The 11,264-nt window shown below is 42.3% G+C and overlaps 1 protein-coding gene across 2 annotated transcripts; it reads left to right on the top strand.

Moving 5' to 3' along the window:
* The first annotated feature begins 751 nt into the window (after window positions 1–751).
* Window positions 752–6,051, top strand: GTF3C6 (general transcription factor IIIC subunit 6). 2 transcript variants are annotated; one of them, XM_082216831.1, is made up of 6 exons: window positions 752–925; window positions 2,964–3,044; window positions 3,444–3,507; window positions 4,284–4,328; window positions 4,446–4,556; window positions 5,215–6,051. In XM_082216831.1, the coding sequence occupies exons 1-6, from the start codon at window positions 878–880 to the stop codon at window positions 5,532–5,534; spliced, it is 669 nt and encodes a 222-aa protein (XP_082072957.1). In that variant the 5' UTR covers window positions 752–877; the 3' UTR covers window positions 5,535–6,051. The 2 variants fall into 2 exon arrangements, with proteins under 2 accessions (XP_082072957.1, XP_082072956.1); XM_082216830.1 differs by lacking the exon at window positions 752–925 and adding an exon at window positions 966–1,100.
* Window positions 6,052–11,264: the final 5,213 nt, after the last annotated feature.

Genomic DNA, 11,264 nt, shown 5'->3' with positions numbered 1-11,264 from the left:
TAAAATTCTAAGTCTTGAAGCAAGATAGTGTAATTAAAATACATAGTTTAGTAGGGGGTGCAGGTTTTCAGAGCATTATTTATACAGTATATGGCTTACATCAAGATAAAAGGGAGAGTGCATCTGAGATCATGCAGAGTTTATCAAAAGAGAAGGTGAAACTGCAATGTTACGATTAGAAGAATTAGTTTGACGGATGACTGGCTTGTGTTCCCAGCAGCTGCTATTTTAAAAAGCAGCCTACTGACCTTAATACTTGATGACCTGGTGCGAAAAATGAACAAGAGAGCTCTTCTTAAAACGCCTATTTTAGTTCTAAATTACGCAGCTAACATTAAGGTTTTGTCCGTTTCCTTTGGATGTACGTCTTGTTATTTTTATTACTATGGCACAGTGGGCGGCTTAATTTTTACACCGTGCTTTGCAGTTTTATACGCAAAGCGGAATATAAATACTTTAAATTTAAAAATGTATCCGGGACGAGAGGATGGCCAGTGAAGAGAACAGTCGTTAACAGAGAGGACTTCGCTAAACAGCAGGAAAGCCGCGAAATGAACCACATTTATGTTAAAAAGGCGGAAGATACAAGCGAGCATTTTTTCCTGCTCCCGCCAAAGTTCTCTATAGGTCAGGATATATATATCCCCACACGCTTGGTCGGGTCATTAGACTGCCTGAACTGTACCTGTCTCCCCCTCGGCTGCTTCTGAGCAGAAGCCGCCGCCCCAAGCCTGCGAACTGCGCGGCTCTCCCGTCCCTGCCCAGAGTCCTCCTTGCAGCAACCAGAGGCGCTGCTCTTGCCGAAAGGGTCCTGCGTAAGATGGCGGCGGCGGCGGCGGCAGGGGGATCACGTGACACTCGTTGAGGCACTACCGGCATGGAGGCCGCGGAAGGACCCCGCGACGGGGAAGAGGTGGAGGTGGAGGTGGGTGGCAAGAATGGGCTCTCCCCTCACCCCGCGGGCTTACTCCGCGGCTCACCTCGCGACGAGGCTGCCGGCTGCCCTCCCGATGCGGGGTCTGAGCAGGGAAAGCGGCCTGCCAGTGGTTCAGCCTGGGCCTTTCTTTGTGGCGCCGAGAGCCGTGGGAGCAGCGTCGCGGGTTCGTTGGGAGTCCCGGGCTGACGCCTACGGATGGGTGATGGGGATTGCGCTTCCTCAGGGCAACCTGATACACACGCATGGAACATGGAAATAAGTTCTGCTGAGCTCGGTCGGACTCGATTCCTGGCATTAGTCTTGTCATCGCCAGCATTTAATGCCATGACTCAGCTCTCCATCCGTTGCGAAGTGAAACTAGAGCAGGCATCCCCAACCTGCGGCCCTCCAGATGTTTTGGCCTACAACTCCCATGATCCCTAGCTAACAGGACCAGTGGTCAGGGATGATGGGAATTGTAGTCCAAAAAAATATGGAGAGCCGAAAGTTGGGGATGCCTGAAGTAGAGAGTCTTGGAGCACCATTCTCTGTAGTGAAATAGGTGCAACACTTGGATCTCCTAATATTCAAAAGCCTTCTGCCTCCACCGGTCCATATCCAGTATCACTGAAATGATTACTTCATGGTATAAAAGAATACATGTATATCTTATACATGCTGTCAGGTTATATTGGTTCATGTGCAGAGTGCCAGCCGCTGCTGAACTACAACTCCCATTATCCATCCCAATGGCAATGGTGCCTGGGGTTGATGGGAGTTGCGAGTCTGGAAGGTCACATGCTCCCGTCCTGATCCGGCAGAATACAGTCTGTCTACCTCCCTGAAGTCCATGTTCCCCTCAATCTCAGACAGTAATATTTCCCAGCTCCATAACTTTTGAGATGCGGCTTTGAACTTGGCCCTTCTACGGGCAAAGCATGTGTTGTACACCTGGAATATAGCCCCAAAGGAAAGGCGAAAAACGTGCCCTTTTATTACTTTGATAATAAACATTAATGAATTTCAGCAGGCATTTTACTGCTGGATATTGTGTTGAACATGGCTCTGTTCCGCAGGAGTTACTCTGGGCCAGCAGTGACAGTAACTACAGCAGCATCTTCCATCAGTAGTTTTCATGCTGTCTCCCTAAGGATGATTGAAACATTGTATGTAAATGGTTAAGGAGTAGAGTGTACAGTACCTACTTTCCAACTGTATATAGCTCCTGCATACTCCCCTACTTGGTGCTGGAAGAAAATGTGGGAGTGCTAGTACTTTTTATGTCAGCCTATGAAAAAAGCAGAAAGAGGCAGCGTTAGTTTACTCTGGGTTGAAATGGCAGTGCAGAATGTACAATAGTGAAGTGCTTTACTGCTGGAATTAAGTGGGAGTAAACTGCTGGTGTTTGAAAATAGACGGTAAATGTGAATGCATCTTATGTTTCTTTTACTATAACTCAGAAGAGCAGAATTGCTTTCGTCTACCTCTTGCATATGTTGGTGCATATTTATTAGTAACAGTTCTAGTGGGCATTACTTAGGAATACAGAATCAGAAGTTGATACTTACTCTAAACTGATTTGTTATGATTTTGTTTCCATGTCCTAAGTTGGTGAGAGCAGTGAAACATTTTGAAAAGCCATTAAGTAAAGGCAACAGATTTATTTATTTTTTAATGAAACAAATATAAGACTTGAAATAGTCAGCTGCAGCTGCAAATTGGCACTGGAGAAAGATGCACATCACTTTCATTGCATTAGAGCAAAACTAACTAATGTGAGATATCCAACCTACTGAAACTTGGAGGGGAGAAGAAGGTGTGGATGTCTTGCTCTCCCATAGCATCACAAACTTGGTTGAAAATATAAATGCATGCAATTTCAACATAGAGGTTGATGGTTGGGTGGATGTGTTTGTATATGTGCTCCTGGAAAGTGGTTGTATAGCAGTAATATATTTGCAGATGGGCTCCATCTGCTGGACTGAAAGGGAGATTGAGTTTATGAATACATTGTTTTAAATACATTTTAAAAACTTTCTGCCCCCAGGAACAATTGGTCATGGTGGAGCTGTCGGGAATAATTGATTCAGACTTTCTGGAAAAATGTGATAACAAGTGTAAGATTTTGGTGAGTGTGATTAATACAAATTTCCATCTTTGCAGTTTTTGTTAAGAACAACAAACCTCTATTCAGAACCTACAAAAGTCAATATAGGTGTTTTGCTTACTATAGTCTGGTTTGCGGTTGTTGTGGGGGGAAGTACTGTCATGTATGAAGAATGTGCATATCTTCGTTTTGTTGTGTGCACACGAAGTGGGAAGTTCTGATCAGTTTAGGGTACATAAACACTGTCAAAATAGAGACTGCATGCTCTTTGTGAATGACAATGATATCTGTAACCTTTCATAAGCGTTACAGACTTCAGCAATTTAGGCTGCGCTTTGAGTCAAAATTACTTGGGAGGTATTTGCATTTAATGATCTTTTTGTTAAATGCAGCCGTGACTCTTCTTTTTATTATTTGCAGGGAGTAGACACAGAGAGGCCCATTTTGCAAGTAGACAGATATGTTTTTGCTGGAGAATATGAAGGTAAGAAAATATTTTATGAATACTATACTTCTTTTCATAAGCCAGGATCCAATGCACAATAAAACTAGTCATGTGAGCCAAGGCAGAATTATTTTTTATTAGTAGTATACCTTTGCTGTTTTTCCACACAGAGAAAAAGCAAATACATTTAGGCTGATATCCAGTTCAAGTGTCCTGCTTGCACAATGAACTTCAACTTGCACAAATGGAAATTATCCTTCCTCCTGCAGCCCCTCCCCCCACGCACCCAAAATCTGCTTAGGGTTGGGGAAATTATCCTTCCTCCTGCAGCCCCTCCCCCCACGCACCCAAAATCTGCAAGGAAGCAGGGGAGGAGCACAGCGGGGAGATGAGGTAGGGGAAGTCCTGTTGCATCTGCTGGCATAGTGTTGGATCTCACCCATAAATTCTCAAATAACATCACAGTAAAAACACCTAAATACAAACATAGGAGATGTTAACATTAACTAAAAGCAGACAACAATTTTCACATCCAAGTTTTAGCTACCATATCTGTTTGCAAATTGCTTTTGAGATTGAGAGGAGTTTTGAGAAGTTTGTAATATGACATTGGTGTAAACTGATTAAATAAGAAAAAAGGAAGCAAGCAAACAAAAGTCCCTTGTATGAACTAATCAGCTCTTCTGGCCCTAACTTTTCATACACTTATCTTCTAAATCTATTGCTTAACAAGAGTAGATACCGCTCTTTTGAGTGTTATTCGTTTAAAAAGTTACCTGCACTTTCCTTAACAAAATGTTCATTTTCATTCCCAGATACTCTTCGTACCTGTTTGGTATTTGAAGAAAATGAAGATCATGGTAAGGAAGACTTTTGTTCTAAGCTTTTCAAAAGCTCAAGAGAACTTTAGGCAGGGGGAACATTGCAAAGAGTAAAGTTACCACTTAAAAATAATCTGTAATTTTTCCTTATACTAGATGCAGAAGGCAACCAAAAAATACAGCTAAAATATAAATGCCACACAATGAAGAAGCTGAACATGACACGGACACTCCTGACTGAAAAGAAGGAAGGAGAAGAGAACATAGGTGGTTCTGAGAAAATTGCTGTTGCTTTCTATAGTTCCCCTTCTAGAAATCCCATTTTGCATGCTCACCAGATTTCTACATGTCATGCATTGCTTCACCACCCTCCTTTGCACAGTTCCTGTATATTGCTTCACTTCTTTCTAACCTCCCTTGTTCATAAACATACCCTCTCTTGGCACCACTTCTACTCCACTTGGAAGTAACTGAGCCTACAAGGAGTTGTGGTTCTGGTACTTTGTTTTAGTGATCCCAGTTAAATCCTGGCCCTGACTTGGTAACATACCAGGCCTGTTTATAAGTTTGCTATCAATAATATGTGCTAAACTCCTTATGTCCCCATCTACCTCAGCTGGTATTCTTATGGCGTATATGAATGTATTCCTTAACTACTGCTACATGATTAACCCTAAAACTTCCTATTGATGGTGATTATATGCAACCATTAACATAGATTGTGCTTTATAGAATGACATTCATTCTTTTCCTCTGAAGAACTTACCATCTAAATCAAGGCACTGACAAAGAAAGGGGAAGGGACCAAAGGAAAAGGAGAGAGAAAGAATAGATGTGACTAGTGAATTTAATACTACTGTAGTTTAAAAAGTTTTAAAATCCTGTCCCCAACTCATCTTCTTCCTGATTTCTCTCTCTCTGTCAGGTGGTGGTGTGGAATGGCTAGAGCTTAAGGACAAAGATTTCTCATACAGCAGACCTAACATGATTTGCAACTTCTTATACGAGAAAGAAGAAGACGCAGCTGAGTCCCAAGACAAAATGGCAGAAGAATCTGAAGGAGAAGCCAGTGACAGAGGAAGTATTGATCAGGCCTTTGAACCTGAGATGCATCCACACATTGAAAGGGATGGTGGCGCCCCTCCTATGGATGCCACCTCCTCCAAGGCAGTGGACTCTTCTTCAGAGGATAGTCAGGTTATTACTGCAGATAATTCTCCACATTGCTCTAAAGACTGTAGTTGAGAGATGACAATTAACGGACCTTCTTATTGTTGTATACCGTTGTTTTAGAGAACTCTTTGTGACCGATGGTTTGTTTACATCACATATAGGAGAACTGGACCCTAAATCTGAGTGCTAAGTAGTGTCATCTTTCACAAATCAGGAACTACGCAGCTAAGTCCCTGTTCCTCACAAGCCCTTTTACTTTCAGTGACCCCCCGCTCGCCACAAGACCACACTGCACCATTAGCCACTTCCAAAACTCAGCAAAGCATGTTGTGCAGCAAGGAACTGATATTTAAAGGAAAAAATAAATCCTATCAGGTAAATGTAAGGCCTGAGGCATGTCCACCAGACATGCTGGACTTTGGCCTTTGTCTAACATCCCTGGCCTCAGAAAAGCAGAAGGCTGTGCCTGAGGAAGAAATAATGTCAACCCTTTCCTGATTCTTCTCAAGTGTGGAAGCAATTTTTGTTTTACAGTTTTACTTCTATAATCTTTGTTATAAAATAAATGTTTACTGTCTTCAAGCATAAAGGCAGACTGAAATTTATATCTTATATGTTGAACAGGCAGTGGATTTATTGTAAACATGTAATAAGTGTTTTCTCCTTCCGCACATGCTATGCTTCACTCCCACAAGGAATTGGGCATCATTGGTACATTCACCATTATTAGAAATATCCTGCAGCATCTATACTTTCTGCATCAGCTTCTTAACTTGGATAAGATGTGGCATGCTGTCAGAAACACATATGATATCCATAATTTTGTGTTTTATTGATCGTAAACATATATATATCAATGTGCAAACATAAATGTTGCTTTCCCCTCCACACTAACTAGAATCTCTTTTGAAAGCACTGCCAGTGCAAAAGATTGAACAGGAAAAAAACAGAGCAATTAACCATCTGCTTTTATCATTTCAGCTCCTATGAATCTAATAATTGCAACACCAGCAGCTGCAAAAGAACTTTAGCAAGCACAATCTCCAGTTTTTGGTCAGAGAGATGTCCTGTGCCCTCGCCATCCCATGCATAACATTTGCTAGTGATTCTAGATATGCATTTGTTTCTTTGTTTCTGAAAACAAACAAGCATAGCAAAATGGCTTTGTTTTTCTTTGTGCTTGTTTGGTCAATACCACAAGGACAGATTAAGAGTTAGTATTGTGTTCGCCTCCTGTGGTTAGACACTGTTTTAACCTTCAAATTAAAATAAACATGTACCCTGTGTTCCAGTTAATTGCTAATTATATATAATCACCCCCCACCCCCAGCTCAGAATATCCATTCTGCTTAGATTGTTTTGCCTTTCGGTGTCAATTTTACCATTCAAGGTAACATAAGTATTACAATGTCTACGATGAAATAATAATATACTGATATAATTACAGATCACATGTGAAGAAATGTGTCTCCATATTCTCATTTGCTTCATCATTGCTATATCTAATAATGAGCTTGGTAGTCCCGTGCTTATCAGCAGGACAGCAAAATGGAGCCACGCACAGATAAGGTAGGGTTTCTACACATTTGGCAGACGCCCCAAGCTTGCAGAAAAATATTGGCTTGCAAATTAAAAAGGAGCAAGAATGAAACGGCACGGCAACATGGAATGTCGAAGGAGGTGTTGGGGGGAAATTGGCCTGACAAACCTCCTAGCTGTTTATATTACCTTGGGAGCACCAGATGATCACTTGATACCTCCCAGTCTAATGATACTGTGAGAGTTCTCTTTTGAAGTATTACTGTAACCTGACTGTAATGTAATTTTCTGCAGCAGCTTTCACGAAGCTGCTGGCCTTCAGGTGTTTTAGACTACAATTCCCATCAGCCCCATCCAGCTTAGCCCAATGGTCAGGGTTGATGGGAGTTGTCATCCAATGATAACAGGACAGCAGTAGGTTGGCAAAGGCTGCTCTACAGCATTTTCCTGTCTATTTGCTAGGAAGGCTTGCAGGGCTTGCATAACAAGAACATAAGCTGAAAAGAGAACTAACATAAAATATAATTGTTTTCAAAGTGTTATGCTTAGAACCTCCAAGAACATGTTGCAAAATACTGACTCAAGCATCACTTCAGCAAAGCTCCTGAAATAATGCTTAGAGCCACTTATAAACCTACACCAAGCATTGCCTGGAGGCTGCCAACTTGCGCCTTCTTTTACATTATCAAAGTCTTGATTTGAGAGCTTTAAATAAAACAATGAGCCTGATTTGCATGTGATGGTGCACTTTGGTCCCCCAACAGAAAGATAAGCCACTATAGATACTATTCTCAAATATGTAAAACCCTATTATCCATGTGCTTGGCTAGTTTTAGCACACTTTTTTTATATACTGAGGGGGGAGGTGAAGCAAATGTGTTTACTGAGAGGCTGCTCCAACAGAAACATGTCCCACAGAGTTCAGTGCAGCTTACTGCCAAAAAAGTTACAGATAGGTAGCCGTGTTGGTCTGCCATAGTCAAAATAAAAAACTTCCTTCCAGTAGCACCTTAAAGACCAACTAAGTTAGTTCTTGGTATGAGTTCGTGTGCATGCACACTTCTTCAGATACACAGAAGAAGTGTATCTGAAGAAGTGTGCATGCACACGAAAGCTCATACCAAGAACTAACTTAGTTGGTCTTTAAGGTGCTACTGGAAGGAATTTTTTTATTTTGCCAAGAAAGTGTGCATAAAGCCTAACACTATGCATGCTATGCTACTTGGAAGTAAGCCTGACTGAGTTTAAAACAAAATACTTTAAAGCAGAGCAGTAGCTGCATGTGGGGGGGGGGGGGCTAGCCAGGTTTCTTGCTGTAGTGAAGCCACCAGAGGGGTGCAATTGAGGCTCCCAGCCTGTGTGTGTATGCTAATGCACATGGGGGGTGCCATATGGGTATTTGACCCGGGTGCGATAGGACCTAGTTTTGCCCCTGCTTAAATGATAAGGATTCATCGTAGTACACATATCTGTAAGCAAGTGCCATTGCGTTTAGTATGTTTGACATCTGGGTAACCACAGGATTTCCAGAGGGGTAGTTGTGGTAGTATGAAGCAGCAAAAACAAGCCCTTATGTTTAATGACGTAACAACCTTATTGTTGCATAAGCTTTTCTGGACTTAAAAAGGTTATGCCGTAACAAATTTGTTAGCCTCTAAGGCAGGAATGGGAAATGTATGGCTCTCCAGATATTGTTGAATTCCAAAGCCGAACATTCTGAGGTAGCATGATCAGTGATCAGGAATAATGGAAGTTGCAGATAAACATCCTCTGGAGGGGCCACAGGTTTCCCACCTGTTCTTTGGGTACTACGACCTTCTTTTGCTGCATATGCAACCATACATTTAAAGCACATTTCACACCCACATGCATCAAATCCTGGGAACCATAGTTGACCCAGAACAATAATTCTGAGCACTCTTAGCAAGCTACATTTCCCAGGGTGTGTACACAGCCTTTGTTGTTTATAACCGCAATAAGGCTAAGAAAGAAGCTAGTTTGTAAAAGAAACTGTCGGTAGAAAAAAATGTAAAACTTAGTTTACTTATGTCTCCACTTTGTCTAGCTTGATGTTCAAAGCTCTTCCACTTTTCTGGTAGTACTGCAATACCTATAGTCTGGTCAAGCAAAACATTTTACTTGTACAATAGTACAGTCCTCTGCACTTCTACTCACTGAATTCAGCAGGTCTTATTTCCGGAGAAGTGGGTGTAGGATTGCAAACATAAATATATCTAGGAGCAGGCCTAATTTGATTGAATGGCGCTTACTTCTCTGTAGACAGTATTTCTCTATGGGAGGGTGAGGGCCTTCCAAGCAAAGTTTTCTCACCTCACCCCATTGATTTGGGCAGAGGCAGCAAAGTGGAGAATCACCAAAATAGACACTGCACTGAAGGAGGCAGAGAAAGCTAAACCTCTTGGCCTGCTGGGGATACAAATCTTCCCACCACAGTCTTCAGTCTTCAGAGCCGCATATCAACTGATAAGCAGAGATAACTGAGGAGGGGTGTGGGGTTAACTTCAATTCAAAATGCTGTAGACACACCTATAACTTAGCTTAGAAGTTGGCCAAGGGTGACTACAGACTACAGAGCTAAAAAAAGTGGTTAGCTGATCATGCTGTATACACAACTACTTGGGAGTTAATTATGTTGAATCACAGAACTGTCCAGTTGGAAGGGACCCCAAAGGCCATCTGGTGCAACCCCCTGCAATGCAGAAATCACAACTATATCTCATTTTTGGGTGGTGGTTTTGTGACTCTCCCAGTCATCTTCCTGCCCCAGGGCAGAACTTAAGCTTTCTTTTGAGTAGGCATGCATTCTACCCTGAAAGCTTGAGGCAATAAATTGAAAGAAAGAGATTAAGTCTTTCAGACTCTTCTTGTTGATATCTATCTTGGGAGACAATGGAAGAGTGTGCCTTCAGGGGTCAGCCAAACTGTTGGACCAATATGGGAGAGGGTTAGTATTTCTGTTTTCTCAACATTACACCCCTCCAGGCAATACCAAGAATACTGCCATTAAGGTGGAATAAAAGCCTGCATGCCAGAATATCCTGAAAGAATACCTGGTCTCAAAAGGAAGTGTAAATGGAAAGCTTTTAACGCTTTAGCAAAATATGTTAAAGTGTGGAGGAATAAATGATGGTGGTGATGATGATAAATTTGCTTTTAACCAAATAGAACAACCACTCAAGATTCACTGCTCCATGCAAAGGAAAACTTAAATTTCCTAAGGTTTCAGAGATAAGGGACACCTGGAGCCCGAATCCCCCCCCCCCCGCATTTCCCTCTCCTCATTTTAACTGCAACCTCGCACTCTGACATCCTGTATCATTTCCCCACCTTAATAAATAAAAAGTATCCTCAAATTCCCTTAATGGGGAGTGAATCCATCCGCTCATCTCTTCCCCCTGGTGGTCATAAAACAATAGTGCATAGCAACCATGGTTCGGACAGCGGAACAATGGGGGTAGGGGGAGAACCATACGTTGCTTCCACCTGTTCTAAGGTGGAAACAGCCCAGCGCAGCCCCTGAAAAATGCGGTCTTCGTCGCTCCATTTGCAAATGTCATCTACTGTATATAGTACTTCTATGTAAGACCCCAAACAACCTTCATGGAGCAGAAAGGCTATTCTGCTTAAACTGCCTCTTCCTCCCACACCAAATTAAGGACTAAATTGCAAACGGAAGCCTTGAACTCATTTGATTGGCAGTCAGGCGGCTTCTGCTGTCTCTGAAAAAAACTGTTTTAGGAAGAACAGGGGCTCGTGCTGTACGGAAACATTTGGGGCGGCGGCGGGACGCCTACTGCAAAATCCTGTATTTTCCCCTTGATTGCTATAGCCCTCTCTCACTTCCCTTGCGAGGAGCAAGTAAAAATGTCTACGCAAGATACGCCTTTCTAAATTTGTGTATACAGTATCTGCAATTACGCGCCCAAAGAGAACCATGAATGACAACAGCTTTAAAACCGGAGGTTTATATTGGCTGCTCAATCTTCTTATCTCTATGACCGACGCTCTACCGTAAGCCCTTTCTCATAGAAATGGCAAATTAGGACCACTTCCACGCAGCCTGAACTTCCGATTTACCTCTGAACGTTGCCATATGCGGGGAAGGGAATTAAAAAGTGATAAAATGTTATTCACCCAAAACTTTTCTATGCTGCTCCGCCGCGCAGAATATTTCAGTATATTGGCTCTGTGAGACAGAGATACAAATGCTTGCGCGTTTGTTACGTTCCAAAGCTCTTAGCC

This window comes from Podarcis vaucheri (assembly GCF_965113315.1).
Source record: "Podarcis vaucheri genome assembly, chromosome: 3".
NCBI classification, from domain to species: Eukaryota; Metazoa; Chordata; class Lepidosauria; order Squamata; family Lacertidae; genus Podarcis; species Podarcis vaucheri.
The sequence above is the reverse complement of the archived record's forward strand: the minus strand, read 5'-3'. Positions and strand labels throughout refer to the sequence as shown.